General features: G+C 37.5%; 1 protein-coding gene across 50 annotated transcripts in view; it reads left to right on the forward strand.

Annotated features, from left to right (window-relative positions):
* The window catches only part of LOC117266976 (uncharacterized), a 50988-nt gene that overhangs the window by 6124 nt on the left and 26901 nt on the right, over positions 1 to 17963 (forward strand). For 35 of the 50 annotated variants that reach the window (XM_078175103.1, XM_078175104.1, XM_078175125.1 and 32 more), the window contains 30 exons: positions 101 to 145; positions 226 to 273; positions 382 to 408; positions 2713 to 2850; positions 2942 to 4318; positions 6786 to 6845; positions 7020 to 7085; positions 8661 to 9902; positions 10077 to 10172; positions 10403 to 10495; positions 11820 to 11867; positions 12001 to 12045; positions 12281 to 12337; positions 12738 to 12788; positions 12881 to 12925; positions 13615 to 13665; positions 13914 to 13982; positions 14212 to 14307; positions 14438 to 14488; positions 14636 to 14686; positions 14776 to 14820; positions 15078 to 15128; positions 15707 to 15763; positions 16020 to 16088; positions 16335 to 16430; positions 16549 to 16599; positions 16752 to 16802; positions 17206 to 17256; positions 17517 to 17585; positions 17824 to 17919. In XM_078175103.1, coding sequence (XP_078031229.1) covers positions 101 to 145; positions 226 to 273; positions 382 to 408; positions 2713 to 2850; positions 2942 to 4318; positions 6786 to 6845; positions 7020 to 7085; positions 8661 to 9902; positions 10077 to 10172; positions 10403 to 10495; positions 11820 to 11867; positions 12001 to 12045; positions 12281 to 12337; positions 12738 to 12788; positions 12881 to 12925; positions 13615 to 13665; positions 13914 to 13982; positions 14212 to 14307; positions 14438 to 14488; positions 14636 to 14686; positions 14776 to 14820; positions 15078 to 15128; positions 15707 to 15763; positions 16020 to 16088; positions 16335 to 16430; positions 16549 to 16599; positions 16752 to 16802; positions 17206 to 17256; positions 17517 to 17585; positions 17824 to 17919 — 4392 coding nt within the window. The remainder of the gene's footprint in view (positions 1 to 100; positions 146 to 225; positions 274 to 381; positions 409 to 2712; positions 2851 to 2941; positions 4319 to 6785; positions 6846 to 7019; positions 7086 to 8660; positions 9903 to 10076; positions 10173 to 10402; positions 10496 to 11819; positions 11868 to 12000; positions 12046 to 12280; positions 12338 to 12737; positions 12789 to 12880; positions 12926 to 13614; positions 13666 to 13913; positions 13983 to 14211; positions 14308 to 14437; positions 14489 to 14635; positions 14687 to 14775; positions 14821 to 15077; positions 15129 to 15706; positions 15764 to 16019; positions 16089 to 16334; positions 16431 to 16548; positions 16600 to 16751; positions 16803 to 17205; positions 17257 to 17516; positions 17586 to 17823; positions 17920 to 17963) is intronic. The other 15 variants (XM_078175116.1, XM_078175152.1, XM_078175115.1 and 12 more) reach the window with 14 other exon arrangements.

Consider the following 17963-nt stretch of genomic DNA (forward strand, 5'->3'; position numbering starts at 1 on the left):
GTTTGCATCAGTTATATACAATAATAACATAAACTTTACTAAAAGATTCATAAATGCGTACTTTGATGCATATATCATCATTTTTTCTTTCTTGTTTCAGGTGAACCTGTTGCTCCTCCAGTTGTAAATGTTGTAACTGAAAAAGGTTTCACTTTTTAGTAGTTTTAATTTACCTAAAAGCATCTTACCTGCAAAACACATCTGATTCTGATTTTCTTTGTTTAGATGAAACTGTAGCTCCCCCAGCTGATATACCTCTGGTACGAAGGAAAGGTAAGCAATGATAATATTTTTACTCCATTTTCTTTGCTGTAACACTAAAATCATGTGTCAAAAATGAAGCTAATTGTCTCTTATTACCACTCTTTCTTTGAAATGTAGGTGAATTTCTGCCACCATTTGAAAAAGGTAAGAAAACACCACCATTTACAGCAGAACTGCACTGTAATGTTTATTTATAGACATGTGCAGTGTGTGCTGCCAGCAGCTAGTCGCCTTTCATGCACGCTTGCATTGATTTTTGTTTTTCATTCTTCTTTGTATGACCTGGTCTGCTCTGTTGAGTGTAGTACACTTAGCCTGAAGTACAATGAAACTGTATGTCAGTCTTGTTTAAACAAACTCCATTTGCACTTTAACAGATATGCCGCATAACCATTGTGTACTTCCACTGTAAATTTCTATGTAAGGATGAAGTGACTGCATCTCCCTCTGTTTGTCACACTGCCCGTTTGTGGGATGTTACATTTCGTGGAACTCTGCATTCATGTGTTTTTCCATTCATGTTCCAGTATTTGTTTTGTTCTATATGTTTTTAAAAATATATATATATATATTTCTATGTCATACTGAGCATGAAAATTTGTCTTTAATATGTGTCCTTTGGAGTTGCATTCCTCTGATTGACCAACTGCCACCTGTATTTCATCCATTTAAACATCTGTGATATTCTGTGTCTGTGTTTGTATGTCTCTGGATTGTTTGTATTGAATGACGTGTTACTGTGTGGAATATTACATTTTATCTTTGCATGGAGTCATTCAAGTGCACTCCACGTGTTTCAGAAGTTAGCCTTTGGAATATTAATGACTGTAGTCATTTTGAGTGGTAAAATTTTGGGGAATGGTGATGGCAGGAAAGAGAGTAAAGGCCTTTACACACCGAGGGCGTGACAAAAAAACAACACACAAATATTAAATACTTGCCTGTAAATATTGTGCATCAAAATGATATATTCTGGCAACGATGTGAATTTGTGGTAACAGATTTGTTGATTCCTGTATTTGCGGGGCGAACACTGAGAAAAATTGACCTTGTTCCAATAGAAGTGACTGCTTAATATTTTCATTTTATGTGAAAGTACTTAAGACAGACACAAAAGTTCAAAAAAATATTTTGACAGGCAGATTAATAGCATGGAAAAAGAAAATGCATCTGGTGTGTGAAGGCCTGAAGTTGGTCAGTGTTCCGTATTTCTCTTTTCATAAACAAATCCCATGAAAAGACTAAAACCAAAAATGAATTAATCCAGCCAGCAAGTCTTTGTCTGTGTAGCCAAAGCCTGATATATTTTATTTGCCTGCACCAAAGACCAGGGATGTTGAGTTCCACGTTTTTCACAAACTTAAAGACTTCACAGACTTTAAGAAAGTTGCTAGCCTAGTAACACTGAAGCTACAAACAACCTACAACTTGACCCTCTTTCCATTCATAATGAATATCTGATGTTCAGTAGTAGCTTATTTATAGAATTTTTAGAAAACTTGATCATGTACATGTGCCATTAGTGATTGATTAATTTAGTATCCTATAAATATACCAGAGACCTCCACTGTTGATGCACATTTTGTTTATTTTATGTCTATGTATTGTGCAATATACACTGTTCTGCTGCTGTAAATACTCACTAGACCAAGAAATGTGTAGTAATATGCTGCTGAAAATAGTCCCCATTAAATCCATTATTTACCACTGTCAGAATGAAGCTTGTTAAAAAGCACAGTGCCAAGCTGTAAGTTTTTTTAAGCTACCAACCTTTTTTAAAAAATTAAACTGTACATGCATGAAACATTGTGTTTCTTTTCTTTTTTAATTTAAGATTTACAACTTCAGTAAGAGGGATGAACTCTTGCATTTTTGGTTTTGGTCATTTCCTAAGATTTGTTTGCGGTAAGCTCATTTTAAAGGAGCTGTGTACAACATTCAGAACATTTTTATGGTTGCAAACAACTATTTGCTCTGTAAAGATATAGTGGAGTAATGGCATCATGAAGTCACACTGCCACTGTGTGTGCTCTACTCTGAGCTTCTCTGTGTAATGTCACTGCTGTTCTGCACTGTGCTCATATGATGGAAGCAAATCAAGCTCTCTAGTTTCCCCCCAGGTTAACCATGTTAGCTCTGTAAGCACTGTTACCATTGTTAGCACTTTTTGAGTTAGCACTGTTAGCTGATGTCTCAGCCACCTCATGTTGATCTGTGTGCAGACAAAGTGTCCCAGACTGTGAATGTTGTATACAGCTCTTTAAGCAAATGGGGAGGGTCATGAACTGCAGCACGTGGTGTGTACTCCAGTATATAATGTTATGAGTGGTCATTGTTCCCATTTCACCCCATCAAATTCTTCCGTACCTGAAAATAAGTTTGGGGCTGCGTGTCCGTGTAAAAGATGAGAAGGTCAGATAAGAAAGGTCACATGGGTTGATGATACAGTTGCAGAGATCATGCAAGCTGCCAGAGATGAAGCTGCTGCTGCTGCAGCACAGTTAAAGACTGAGGAGGAGGAGGAGGCCGAAGTTCCTATTGAAGCCACCAGTGAAGAAGATGTGACAGAGGCAGAGGATGATGATGGTATTCCTTCGGTTTTTCTTTAGTAGTCACATTAATTAGTCAGATACAGGATCAGTAACAGACACTAAATTTGTCACTATCACATCACTAGTGAAACATGTTGACGCCGAGGAGGCTGAACGTGAGCCATCACTGGAAGATGAAGAAAAGGAGACTGATACTGAGGAAGAGGAAATTAAAACAGAGGAGGGTACAGCACACCAGGAGGAGGAGGTAAAAGAAGATAAGAAAAGCGTTGGTACAGAAGAGGAGGAGGAATTAAAACAAAATGATGACGAAGAAGAACAGGAAGAGGGAGATATTAAACCAGATACTGAAGAAGAGGAGACCAAAGCTGAAGAAGTTTTGGTTGAAAGGGACGAGGAGGAAACAACAACAGAAGAAGATGCTGTAAAAGAGAAGGAGGAGGAAGGGGAGGCCACAATGGAAGATTTGGTAGAGGAGGAGGAGGAGACCAAAGCTGAAGAAGCGTTGGTGGAAGATGGGGAGGAAGAGGAGGAGACAAAAACTGAAGGGGACACAGTAGAAGATGCTGATGAGGAGGAGGAGGAGGAGGAGGAGGAGACAAAAACTGAAGGGGACACAGTAGAAGATGAGGAGGAGGAGGAGGAGGAGGAGACAAAAACTGAAGGGGACACAGTAGAAGATGAGGAGGAGGAGGAGGAGGAGGAGGAGGAGACAAAAACTGAAGGGGACACGGCAGAAGATGATGATGATGAGGAGGAGACTAAAACTGAAGGGGATGCAGTAGCAGATGAGGAGGAGGAGGAGGAGACAAAAACTGAAGAAGAAGAAGCAGTAGAAGAGGAGGAGGAGGAGACAAAATCAGAACTTGTGGTGGAAGAGGAAGAGGAGGAGATCCAAACTGAAGAAGATTTGGTGGGAGCTAAGGAGGAGGAAGAGGAGGAGCCAAAAACTGAACAAGTTCTGGTAGAAGATAAAGAGGAGGACACAAAAACAGAAGAAGAGGCTGAGGAGGAGGAGACTGAAGATGAAGATCTTCATGTTGATGAAGAAAACATTGGAATAACTGACACTGATGTCAAAGACCAGTTTGTTAAAACCGACCAGGACGATCAAACTTTAGATCTGGACGATGATGAGACTCCAGAAGAGGAGGACGAAGGAGAAAAACGGGACAAAGTTGAGACGACAGAGGTGGATGATGATGATGACAATGAAGATGAAGAGCCACCTGTCCAACAACTTGATGTAAAAATTCTGTCAGCTGAAAAACCTGATAATGCCAGTGTAGTGCCTGAACCTGACGATGAGGAAGACGAAGAAACAAGTATTCCCGAAGATGACGAATACTCTGACATCATTGTTGATCATGATGAAAACAACAACAACAGTCAAAGCGGGAAAACTGAACACAAACGAAAGCGGAAGTTTCGTATTCCCTTTGAGAAGCTCAGGAGAGCCGGATCCAGAGCTCACAGAGAACACCTTGGCGAGCATGAGAAAGGTACAGCACTCCCACCGTCATCATCATCATCACATAGTTTTCATCCTGTTTTTCATTATCGGGTAATGAACATGTTTCTGAATGGTGAATGTGTTAATGATAAATGTAATGTGTCACCTTTACATTTTCTTAACATATTTTCACGGCCATGTTGAATGCTCTTTGACCTGTCGGTTGAGACATGACTAAACTTAATAGAGCCTGACAGATACCTGTTCAATGACGATTGATGTAACATATTTCAGATTTTCATTTCAGTGCTTTATGTTGTGTGTTCATTTGTTTTGTGTGTTGTTAATCATCAAGGTTTATAGATTAGAGAAATATTCCAACATTTTAGGATATACTATATTTTGTTGTTTTACCCAGAATCAGAGAAGACAAACAGGATGAATTCTAGCTAACGAACTAGCTAAACTGCAGCAACAAAGAGTCACATGCAGAACATGCCTTATAACAAGGGTATTCAACTGAGTGTTCAACAAGCCAAGGACCCCATAGCTTAAAGAGAGACGGAGTACATTGTATAAACCTGAGTTAATCCTCTGAATATTTTTGGGTTTTCTCTCGCTTGAGCTTGCCTGCAGCTGCTGAGTTAGCAGCAGGTGTCGCATGGCTAGGTGCGTTAGCTTCACTCTCTACGTTTTTGCTTTTGGTAAGTCAGAGTCACTTGCTTGAAAAGTTACAAAACAATTCATTTTAGCTCATAAGAATGTCCATACACTTGGAAAAATAATACAGCTAAGTGACCAATATGTTTCAATAGTAGCTAATTTTAGCTAACTGGTTCACCTTGCCGCACAGTGATTTAGCGTTAGCTAGCTTGCATGAATGCGCAAGGAATGGATTCAGCCGTTAGCCTATCATGTTGTGTAACGTTACTGTAAAGTAAATGTTTGGTTTTAATGAATAGGTTGATATATTTATTGTGTATTTTCAGACATTTTTTAATTGTTGGAAAAGAAAAAGAACTTAAACTGTCAAACAGTAATTTGGCGCCCCCCTTGCAGAGTGCCCCAGATATAAGTCCTAAACAAGTTAGCATTTTTGTAAGCTCCTGTGCCCTTGTCTTGAAGTCAATGGGTTTTTAAATGGGTTTCAGGGAGGGAACCAGTGTGATGCTAACTTCTGCGTTAGCTTACGGAAAAACATCATCCCTGCAGCACTCCACTAACTCTGAGGACCCCTTTTTAATGCTTATGCTTTCAAGTTTTCTTCACTAAAAAAGTAATTCAGTTATAGTTGTCTGTGTATCCATGGGTACATTGCAAACAGGAACTGCTAACAGCTTATTCTGCATACTTTTAAAAATGCCAAATTGCCAAAATGTAAACAAATATAGGCCAAAAATAATAGGTCTCAAGTTGTAGGCCGCAGTTGAGCTAAGGAACTCACCTGGACATGTCTTAACTTCAATTTATGTTGCTCACACAGGCCTGCTAAAGTCAAGTGATGTCTTTGCATTGACTGTACTACACTGTAGCCTCTAAATTTAGCTTTGAGTTCAGTCTGGACAGTCGCAGGTGTTCGGGCTCACATAGCTCTCGGATCATAATATACCCCACTTACTTGTGGAAAACAATGTCACCTTTACCATATATATCTCTGTAGATATTTTCTATTCCTCATTCTAGGAAAAATAACTTTGTGCTTGACCAATCTATTTACTGGACTTACAGGGATGTAACTAATATTGATCTTCTCATCTGACTACAGGAAAGATGGGCACATTTACTCATATGCTGGTGTGTTTCTTTAAGAGATAAATTGTCAGTACAGTTTTAACTGAAAGGCAAAGATGGAAATAGCAAGATTAAATCAGGTTTTATATAGATCAGAAACTCATTCTCAATATAGCTGCACGGAAAGAAGATCTCCGGACTAATACAGTACAGGGTCTGCGATTTCGAGCTCGTTTAACCTGCATGCTCCCTCTGATGAATCAGCAAAGACAAATCTATTTTCCAAGGTGCAAATTGTGTACTTATATGTTCCTGCTTTAGACCCAATGGTCACTGCCAGTGAGCCAATAGAGAAAAGGGCAGCTAGATGGAGCTAACAGGCTAAGAAAAACATGAATAGATTTCTGGATGAGGACATGAATCAGCATTCTGATGTACTGTATGATCTTCCCTCCAGAGTGAATTATGTATCAATAAAAAATGATTACCAAATGATCACTTCATTGTAGACATAGCAATGTGATGACAGAAAGACATTGGACAGATGATACTTTTTGTTGGAATGAAAATCCGGTCAGGACAGATTGTTTTAACAATATAACACCATTTAGCTCGGGGTGTGTTTTTGATCATAGTGTTTTTAGCAATGTAGTGCTTATAGTGCTTATGCAAGCATGGTTATTTGTCATGATAACAATATCACACTCTGATTACTGGTCAGAATTGCACTGTTATCTGCTATTTTTTTTTTTTTTTTTTACATATTTCTGCATGATATAATTTAGTTCTCAAAGAGGCAAAGGAAAGACATGCAATAAAAGAAGTTAAAGATGCCATTATTAAAGGTAATACTCTTAAAGTTATGCACCCTCTTCACTTTGCTCACTTCCAACATTCAATTTATATTTCTTAATGTTGTAATTAAATGTATTGATTTGGTATAATTTAGTCAAAACAATAAAGCACTCCACACACACAAGCACCTGATAGTTCTGCTTATGATTTACTGTTGCTAACAGAACTAAAAGAAGAAAAAGTAAAGGAGGAGGCCAAACCCCTGGAGAAGAAACTGCCAAAGCCCAAAGGTAATTACACTTAATGATAAAAGTAAAATATTGTTTAAAAGTACATGTGAAAAAGTAAAAACAAGACTGAAACTTTATGTGGAGTATGTACCAAAGTTCACAACCTAATGTTGATATAGTTTTGTTTTGTTTTTTTTTCTCCTGCATATGACTTTTTCCCACTATTATTACATACTAATTACAGTGGTTAACATGAAAAGCAGGTGTACTGTATACGACTATATTTCTCGAAACAAATTACATTCACTTGCCTCTTTATTAGGTACACCTGTTCAACTGCTTGTTAACACAAATAGCTAATCAGCCAATCACATGGCAGCAACTCAAACCATTTAGGCATGTAGACATGGTCAAGACGACCTGCTGAAGTTTAAACCGAGCATCAGAATGGGAAAGAAAGGTGAGTTAAATGACTTTGAACGTGGCATGGTCATTGGTGCCAGACGGGCTGGGTATTTCAGAAATTGCTGATCTACTGGGATTTTCACGCACAACCATCTCTAAGGTTTAAGGAGGATGGTCCAAAAAAGAGAAAATGTCCAGTGAGCAGCAGTTCTCTAGGTGAAAATGCTCTGTTAATGTCAGAGGTCAGAGGAGAATGGCCAGACTGGTTCAAGATGATAGAAATGCAACTCAAGCTCAACCCGAATAACTGCTTGTCACAACCAATGTATGCAGGAGACCATCTCTGAATGAACAACAAATTGAACCTTGAAGCAGATGGGCTACAACAGCAGAAGACCACGCCAGGGAACACTTGTCAGCTAAGAACAGGAAACTGTGGCTACAATTCGCACAGGCTCACCAAAATTGGACAAAAGAAGATTGGAAAAATGTTGCTTGGTCTGAATTTGGCATAAACAACATGAAAACATGGATCCATCCTGCCTTGTATCAACGGTTTAGGCTGGCGGTGGTGGTGTAATGGTGTGGGGGATATTTTCTTGGCACACTTTGGGCCCCTTAGTACCAACTGAGCATCATTTAAATGCCACAGCCTACCTGAGTATTGTTGCTGACCGTGTCCATCCCTTTATGACCACAGTGTACCCATCTTATGATGGCTACTTCCAGCAGGATAACACACCATGTCACAAAGCTCAGATCATCTCAAACTGGTTTCTTGAACATGACAATGAGTTCACTGTACTTCAACAGCCTCCACAGTCACCAGATCTCAATCCAATAGAGCACCTTTGGGATACAATGAAATGGGAGAGTCGCATCATGGATGTGCAGTCGACAAATCTGCAGCAACTGCATGATGCTATCATGTCAATATGGACCCAAATCTCTGAGGAATGTTTCCAGCACCTTGTTGAATCCATGCCATAAGGAGTTAAGGCAGTTCAGAAGGCAAAGGGGGGTCCAACCTGGTACTAGCAAGGTGTACCTAATAAAGTAGTCAGTCAGTGTATGTTTCAGTATTGGTAACCTTCCAACTTGTACACAAAGGGCACAGGGTACTTTGACCAGCTTCAGTTATTTCTATGGAAAGTGCTTTGCCACATAAATGTATTTTATTATCTACATGGTAAGTGCAGGGAAAACTGACACTTTGATGGTTGCTTTTAGAAGAAGAGCCTATAAAGAAGGAAGAGCCAAAGAAACCAACCAAAGAAGAGAAAGAAGTCAAGATAACACTCAAAGAGGAGGAAAAAGTCAAGAAACCTCTCAAAGAAAAGAAGGAAGTCAAGAAACCTGTCACAAAAGAGAAAGAAGTCAAGAAACTTGTCAAAAAAGAGAGGGAAGTCAAGAAACCCCTCAAAGAAGAGAAGGAGGTCAAGAAACCTCTCAAAGAAGAGAAAGAAGTCAAGAAACCAATTAAAGAGGAGAAAGAAGTCAAGAAACCTCTCAAAGAAGAGAAAGAAGTCAAGAAACCACCCAAAGAAGAGAGAGAAGTCAAGAAACCTCTTAAAGAAAAGAGGGAAGTCAAGAAACCACCCAAAGAGGAGAAAGAAGTCAAGAAACCTCTGAAAGAAAAGGAGGTCAAGAAACCTCTCAAAGAAGAGAAAGAAGTCAAGAAACCAATTAAAGAGGAGAAAGAAGTCAAGAAACCTCTCATAGAAGAGAAAGAAGTCAAGAAACCACCCAAAGAAGAGAGAGAAGTCAAGAAACATCTTAAAGAAAAGAGGGAAGTCAAGAAACCTCTCAAAGAAGAGAAAGAAGTCAAGAAACCTCTCAAAGAAGATAAAGAAGTCAAGAAACCTCTCAAAGAACAGAAAGAAGTCAAGAAACCACCCAAAGAAGAGAAGGAAGTCAAGAAACCTCTCAAGGAAGAAAAAGAAGTCAAGAAGCCTCTCAAAGAAGAGAAAGAAATCAAGAAACCTCTCAAAGAAGAGAGAGAAGTCAAGAAACCTCTCAAAGAAGAGAGAGAAGTCAAAAAACCACCTAAAGAGGAGAAAGAAGTCAAAAAACCTCTCAAAGAAGAGAAAGAAGTCAAGAAACCACCTAAAGAGGAGAAAGAAGTCAAGAAGACTCTTAAAGAAGAGAAAGTAACAAAGCCTGTAAAAGAAGAACCAGAAAAGATCTCCAAAGAGAAGAAACAACCAGTCAAGCCTTCTAAAGTGGTGAAAGAGGAGGGAAAACAAGAGAGGCGTTCCAAAGAAAGGGCAGTACCAAAGAAGCCCTCCAAAGAAAAGCAAGAACCAGAGAAACCTTCCAAAGAAAAGAAAGAGGTCAAGGTGATTCCCAAAGAAGAAAAAGAACTAAAGACAATCTCCAAGAAAGAACCAACAAAACCCTCTAAAGAAGAGAAAGAAATCAAGAAGATTCAAAAAGACAAAGAGCCTGTCAAGAAAAAGGATACTACGACAGGTAGGCGTAGGCCAGCATTGCAATGTTTTTACACAAGGATCCACTGACTATCCCTACCTTGTCAGTTATCAACAGTAAGCACCTGCAGCCATGCTATGACAATGCTAGCATGTTCACTATGCTCACCATCTTAGTTTAGCTTGTTAACTGATCAGCTTTGCCTTTTTATTTAAGATGCTGCACCCAAAAAGGCTGCAAGGAGGGTGAGAGTAGTCAAGAAGAAGGTTGCGCCTGTCCTGAAGAGGGAACATCTGAATGTTACAAAAGCAGGTGAGATAACACAGCACGTACAAAGAACATGTCACAGTGACATTATTTTCTTAATTAGCATTTGATGAATTTTGCACTAACTCAGCTTAAACCCAGTCAATGGAACAAAAAGACATAATTGGCTACTTGTTCAAATGGCTTAAAGCAACCCATGTTTACATTTCTGCTTACATAAATTCCCACAAAAATTGTATTGAAATCAAACTTTGTTTTTCTGCTGTTCATTACAGCTGAAGAGCCCAAGAAGGCAGTAAAGGCACTGAAAGCAAAAAAGCATATAGTTCCTGACCTGAAAAAGGAACACATGAATGTCACAAAAACAGGTAAATAACAGGCCACACTTATTACCATATGCTAACGTTAAGATACAGTGTGTAAGATCACAAACAATAGGCAATCTCGAAAATATAAAGAATCAAGAGTAGACCAAAATTTAAAACTACTGTTCCTCTAATATTGTCTTTAAAACATAGATCTCATTAGACCCTTTTCATCTCCCCACTACAATATGCCTTCATTATTCATGATGCTAACTGCTAAATATGCTTACTCCTTAAAGGTAAAAGCCAACATCAGATTCGCTCTCATTTGGTGTTTTGCATTGCTATATTTGCGTTGTCTTCAGCACTGCATCTCTTGGATGCCTGCTGCTTATGATCTGGCACCTAGTTGCTACCTGACCTCACCTGAGTGCTGTGGAGATACATGCCCAAAAACAACATGGCCTTACTCCAAAGTCGTTGAAATACAGCACTTGGGCAGTGACTTGCAACGTTAGACACTGACAAAAAAGCCGTCCTTTAACGTCAGCATGACAAACGGCCGGTTGCAGTCATAGTTTCATGGTGCTCGGAGACATCAGGGGGATATGTGGCGGGAAATGAATGAAAGTTAAGGGGAAGACAGCCCAAGTAGGTCAGGTGGGAGGGGTGGTGGATGGGTCCAACAAACACCGATTTCCACCCAGGAGAGCAGTGTTCATGTCCCATAAGATTGTAAAGCCAAACCCTGTTCTTTTTTCCTAAACCCTACCACGTGTTTTTGTTGCCTAATCCAACCATGTGGGTTAGTTGTTGAAGGCAAAAAAAACATCAATTTGCTGTGTTTTACCAATGTAGTGCATTTATTTTGAAAGAGACTCCATGAAAACGTTAAATTTGAAAGAAGACAATGCATGTAACAGACATAACTTGACATGGTGTCATAGAACGTCAACATCCAACGCATCAAGGGTACCTTTGAGATCATATCTGGACATGGAAAGTCCATGATACCCTTGGTGAATATGGAGAAGTTTCTTCTTTCCACACAAAACTTATAGTGGGATACATGTACTTTATGACTGCATATTCAACATGTCTCAAAACATATCCCATTTTTATAATGTACAGTCTCTGCCCTGCCATCAGGTGTTTCATTTTGTATATACTTCAGATCATGCCTAATAACTTTAGTGAATATGGAGAAGTCTCTATTTTCATAGTAAACCTTGTAATGAGTCTGCAACATGTATCACATTTTTTGGGGTCTGGTATGATATTTATTGAGGTCTAAAAAACATCTTACAAAGCACTGAATTTGATTTTAAAAATGATGTAAGCCCCTTGGCTTGACTGATATTTTTGTTTTTATTTTTTGCTTTTAAAGGTGAGGTTCCCAAAAAGAGGAGGGCCGAGCCAGTGTCTCCCAAAAAAGGTTTGTGTTTCTTTTGTGTTGTAATTTATTGCACAATGTATTTTCAATCACATTGTAGTTTTGCAGCAGTAATTTACTCTCTAACTGAACTGTATACATTAGAATCAATAGAGCCATGAATGTTTTTTTCTAGCACCTGTTATCAAAGCAAAACCTAAAGCTGCTGTAAAGAAGAAAGGTATGCAGCACAAGTGTGTTTCTGTAGAGCTTTAGTAGCTTTAACATGTGGCTGCTGATGAAAACAGTAATGTTCAGACTGTATTTTCAGTCTGCAACATGAAGAGAAAGTGTGCACAAATTGTTTCAACATTTTTCTTTTTTGTCTCAAAAGGTCTTAAAAAGAATTGAATCTTACTCTAAAACTGATGCAGGACCCCTGGCTTGACAGATGTTTTTGTTATTATTTCCTATAGAAGCTGAAGTTCCTAAGGAGAAGGCCAAGAAGGCCGAGCCAGTGACTCCCAAAAAAGGTTTGTTTCTCTTTGGTACCTTCATTTATTAGTTAATTTCACGATTTCTGACTTAACAGTTTACATTAGAATCAATAGGGCCATGAATGTTTTCTCTAGCACCTGTTATCAAAGCAAAACCTAAAGCTGCTGTAAAGAAGAAAGGTATGCAGCACAAGTGTGTTTCTGTAGAGCTTTAGTAGCTTTAACATGTGGCTACTGATGAAACAGTAATGTTCAGACTGTATTTTCAGTCTGCAACATGAAGAGAAAGTGTGCACAAATTGTTTCAACATTTTTGGAGTTTCAAATAATTTTTCATGAGGCCTTAAAAATGTCTTTGAAAGCACTGAATTAGACCATAAAGTGATACAACACCCTTAACTTGACTGATATTTTTGTTTTTTATTTTTTGCTCTAGAAGCTGAGGTTCTCAAGGAGAAGAAGGCCGAGCCGGTGACTCCCAAAAAAGGTTTGTTTTTCTTTGGTACTTTCATTTGTTAGTTAATTTCACGATTTCTGACTTAACTGTATATATAATAGAGCCATGAATGTTTTCTCTAGCACCTGTTATCAAAGCAAAACCTAAAGCTGCTGTAAAGAAGAAAGGTATGCAGCACAAGTGTGTTTCTGTAGAGCTTTAGTAGCTTTAACATGTGGCTGCTGATGAAAACAGTAATGTTCAGACTGCATTTTCAGTCTGCAACATGAAGAGAAAGTGTGCAAATAGTATTGTAGAAATAGTAATCTTCAGAATATTGTCAGTAATATGATTTCAAAGACATGTTAAGGTAACAACCTAAAATCAAAATGTGTTGTTACAGTTACATGCTTTGCTATAGGCAGACAAATTAGTTTTACTGCCTTTTTTTTTTTTTTAATAGCTGAATTATACAAGTAGTGGATTGTCATCACTCAGTCTCTGAGTAATGACATAGGCCTAATCATTAAGAAATAATGTAATCGTCATTGTCATTTAAAAAAAACACATAAAACTTAGATGCATGTTTTTTTCACAGTGCTTTACTTTTGGAATGGTCATAAAGTAGTACAATAAAAATGTTCAAGGAAGAACACTGTGATAGTTATTAATTTGAGATTGAATTTTGAATTAAATTGAACTGAATTGAATTAGTTTGAATATTGAATTTCACTGTCTTTTAATCTTTTCTAGCTGTCATTGTCTCAAACAGTCTACAAAAACTGCAGTTTTCATAGACTAGCTACTTACATTACATGTTTAATGTGAAGCTAATATGAGCTAATGAATTATATTTTTGAATATTCCCCAATAACAGAGGCTCCTGCAGTTCCTGAGGTGAAAGCCAAACCAGAACCTGCAAAGAAAGGTATGAACATGCTTTTATTCTTTTGTATCAACTGTCAATAAATTTGTAAAAAATAGTGATTGTATGGATTTTTTAGCACATCAGTATTTAATTCATTTAATGATTCAGCCAATTTTGTGGTTGCTGACATTGGCATTTTATGTGAAGAACATATATATTCAATTAAAGTGTCACACAACACGACATATTAACACTCATCTTTACATATACCTAAAACCTGAGGGCTAATTGGTGTCATGATTTTCCAGCAGTGGCAGCTCCCAAGGAGCCCAAGAAGGAACCAAAGGAAAAAGTCAAAGCTGAACCTTTAAAAGCAGGTAATGTAAAACCATCCATAGAGCCATACTGAGAGCATGACTGAAAATACTGTATTGTAAACAGTATATGTGAGCATTAGTTGTACTTCACTGCAGACGGCCCCAAAATAGAGGGCCAGGTCAAAGCCTAAAGAAGGCTAAATAGACAAAGACTTATTTTCTTTGTTTAATGAAGGGTATATTTCTCTGTACATAAAACTTTTCAATCAGCTTTGTCTTTGTATTTCAGACGCTGCACCCAAAAAGGCTGCAAGGAGGGTTAGAGTAGTCAAGAAGAAGGTTGTGTCTGCCCTGAAGAAGGAACATCTTAATGTGACAAAAGCAGGTGAGAAAATACAGTGCAATTTTAACCTCATGATCAGCATCTCATGATTTTGCAGTGACACAGTTTACCTATTTAATGTGAAGCTAATATGAGCTAATGAATTATATTTTTGAATATTCCCCAATAACAGAGGCTCCTGCAGTTCCTAAGGTGAAAGCCAAACCAGAACCTGCAAAGAAAGGTATGAACATGCTTTTGTGTCAATTGTTGTTTGTAAAAATATTTAATGAGGCCTTAAAAATGTCTTAAAAAGCATTGAATTCGACTTTAAAAGTGATGCAACACCCTTAACTTGACTTATATTTTTTGTTTTTATTATTTACTTTAGAAGCTGAGGTTCCTAAGGAGAAGAAGGCCGAGCCAGTGACTCCCAAAAAAGGTTTGTTTTTTTGGTACTTTCATTTTTTAGTTAATTTCATGATTTCTGACTTATCAGTATACATAATAGAACCTTGAATGTTTCTCTAGCACCTGTTATCAAAACAAAACCTAAAGCTGCTGTAAAGAAGAAAGGTATGCAGCACAAGTGTGTTTCTGTAGAGCTTTAGTAGCTTTAACATGTGGCTGCTGATGAAAACAGTAATGTTCAGACTGTATTTTCAGTCTGCAACATGAAGAGAAAGTGTGCACAAATTGTTTCAACATTTTTGGAGTTTCAAATAATTTTTTTATGAGGCCTTTAAAATTATTTGAAAGCACTGAATTAGACCATAAAGTGATACAACACCCTGAACTTGACTGATATTTTTGTTTTTTATCTTTTGCTCTAGAAGCTGAGGTTCTCAAGGAGAAGAAGGCCGAGCCAGTGACTCCCAAAAAAGGTTTGTTTTTCTTTGGTACTTTCATTTGTTAGTTAATTTCACGATTTCTGACTTAACTGTATATATAATAGAGCCATGAATGTTTTCTCTAGCACCTGTTATTAAAGCATGTAGAGCTTTAGTAGCTTTAACATGTGGCTGCTGATGAAACAGTAATGTTCAGAATATCATTATTAATCTAATTTCAAAGACATGTTGAGGTAACAACCCAAAATCAAAATGTGTTGTTACAGTTACATGCCTTTCTATAGGCTGACAAATTAGTTTTAGCACTTGCACTCAAAAATTTGTTTTAAAAACAACAGCTTGATTATATAAAGAATGAACGCCATTACCTAAAAAAGACAGAGATGCATGTTCTTAACACTACCTTATTTCTGGATTGGGAGTAAAATGATGCAATGAAGATGTTCAAGAAAAATCAACATGATAGATATCAATCTGACATATTGAATTTCAACATGTTTTAATCTTTTCTTGTTGTCATTGTCTCAGTCTACAAGAATTACAGTTTTCATAGAGTGCTAACATGTGAAGCTAAGATGAGCTAATGCATTTTATTTTTGAATATTCCCCAGTAACAGAGGCTCCTGCAGTTCCTAAGGTGAAAGCCAAACCAGAACCTGCAAAGAAAGGTATGAACATGTTTTATTCTTTCAGTTGTCAATACATTTGAAAAAAAAAAATACAGTGATTTTATGGTTTTGTTTTGTTTTTAGCAGATTCCCAACTACTCAACTAAATTGTTTTTGGTTGTTGACACTGACCTCTTATGTAAAGAACACATGAAAAAATATTTATTTAATAAAGGTTTTACATAACACTACATATTAACACTTACCTTTACATATACCTAAAACTTGAGGGCTTATTGGTGTCATAATTTTCCAGCAGTGGCAGCTCCCAAGGAGCCCAAGAAGGAACCAAAGGAAAAAGTCAAAGCTGAACCTTTAAAAGCAGGTAATGTAAAAACATCCATAGAGCCATACTGCAGCTGTTGTAATACATATATAGTTTTCATCACAGTACAATATCTGTAAACATTAGTTGTACTTCAGCACAGGAGGTCGCAAAATAGAGGCTTGACAGGAGCCTTAGTAAGGCTCAACAGACTGATAGGTTTCTTTTGTTCAATTAAAGGTATTTTTTCTTTCCTCTGTATAATGTATGTGCAATTTTTTAATCAGTTTTGTCTTTGTATTTCAGACACTGCACTCAAAAAGGCTGCAAGGAGGGTTAGAGTAGTCAAGAAGAAGGTTGTGTCTGTCCTGAAGAAGGAACATCTTAATGTTACAAAAGCAGGTGAGATGATACCGTGCATTTCAACCTCATGGTCAGCATTTCATGACGTTGCACTGACACATTTTACATGTTTAAGATGAGCTAATGAATTATATTTGTGAATATTCCCCAATAACAGAGGCTCCTGCAGTTCCTAAGGCGAAAGCCAAACCAGAACCTGCAAAGAAAGGTATGAACATGCTTTTATATTAAAGCGATTATAATTTCTTTTAGATGTTCAGATGCTCCATGTCCTATTGTTAACTAATATCTCACCTCCTCCTTAATCGGCTCATTCAAGAATGACAAAAATGTAATTTTTGGTGTATTTCCCAATAACAGAGGCTCCTGCAGTTCCTAAGGTGAAAGCCAAACCAGAACCTGCAAAGAAAGGTATGAACATGTTTTATTCTTTTGTGTTGATTGTCAATTCATTATAAAAAATAAAGTGAATCTATTAGCTGTTGAGATGTTTTATAACCTGATATCTCACCAATCTTTAATTAATTAAAGATTTCAACCCATTCAATACTTAAACAAATAGATAGATGGTTGAGTTTTGATATCAAGCGTCACAATAAACACTTCTCTTTATAAACACCTACACTTGAGGAAGATAGAGCGTCTTAATGTTACAAAAGCAGGTGAGATGATACAGTGTGTAGAAGAACAGGTCACATTGACATTTTATCCTCGTGGTTAGTATATCGTGAATTGGCAGTGACACAGTGAAGATATTCAGTATGAAGCTAAGATGAACTAATGAATTTTATTTTTGAATATTCCCCAATACCAGAGGCTCCTGCAGTTCCTGAGGTGAAAGCCAAACCAGAACCTGCAAAGAAAGGTATGAACATGCTTTCATTCTTTGATGTCAACTGTCAGTTTATTTAGTAAAGTAAATTTGATCATTTTTAGCTGCTTATGCTCCATAACCTTATATCTCATCAAACTAAACTAGATGTTTTTTGTTTCTTTGTTTGTTTGTTTACACTGACTATTTATGTGTAGAACACATGAAAAAATATGTATGCAATCGAGGTTTTACATGACACTTCTTTACATATACCTAAAACTTGAGGGCTTATTGGTGTCATAATTTTCCAGCAGTGGCAGCTCCCAAGGAGCCCAAGAAGGAACCAAAGGAAAAAGTCAAAGCTGAACCTTTAAAAGCAGGTAATGTAAAACCATCCATAGAGCCATACTGCAACTGTTGTGATACATAAATGGTTTTCATCACAATACAGTATTTGTAAGCAGCAGCTGTACTTCAGTGCAGGAGGTCCAAAAATAGAGGGATGACTGAAGAGGGCTAAATAGACTGATAGGTTTCCTTCGTTCAATGAAGGGTATTTTTCTTTCCTCTGTATAATTTATGTGAAACTGTTCAATAAGCTTTGTCTTTGTATTTCAGACGCTGCACCCAAAAAGGCTGCAAGGAGGGTTAGAGTAGTCAAGAAGAAGGTTGTGTCTGCCCTGAAGAAGGAACATCTTAATGTTACAAAAGCAGGTGAGATGATACAGTGAAATGTCATCCTTGTGTTTAGCATTTCA

The sequence above is a fragment of the Epinephelus lanceolatus genome, chromosome 15 (genome assembly GCF_041903045.1).
Source record: "Epinephelus lanceolatus isolate andai-2023 chromosome 15, ASM4190304v1, whole genome shotgun sequence".
NCBI classification, from domain to species: domain Eukaryota; kingdom Metazoa; phylum Chordata; class Actinopteri; order Perciformes; family Serranidae; genus Epinephelus; species Epinephelus lanceolatus.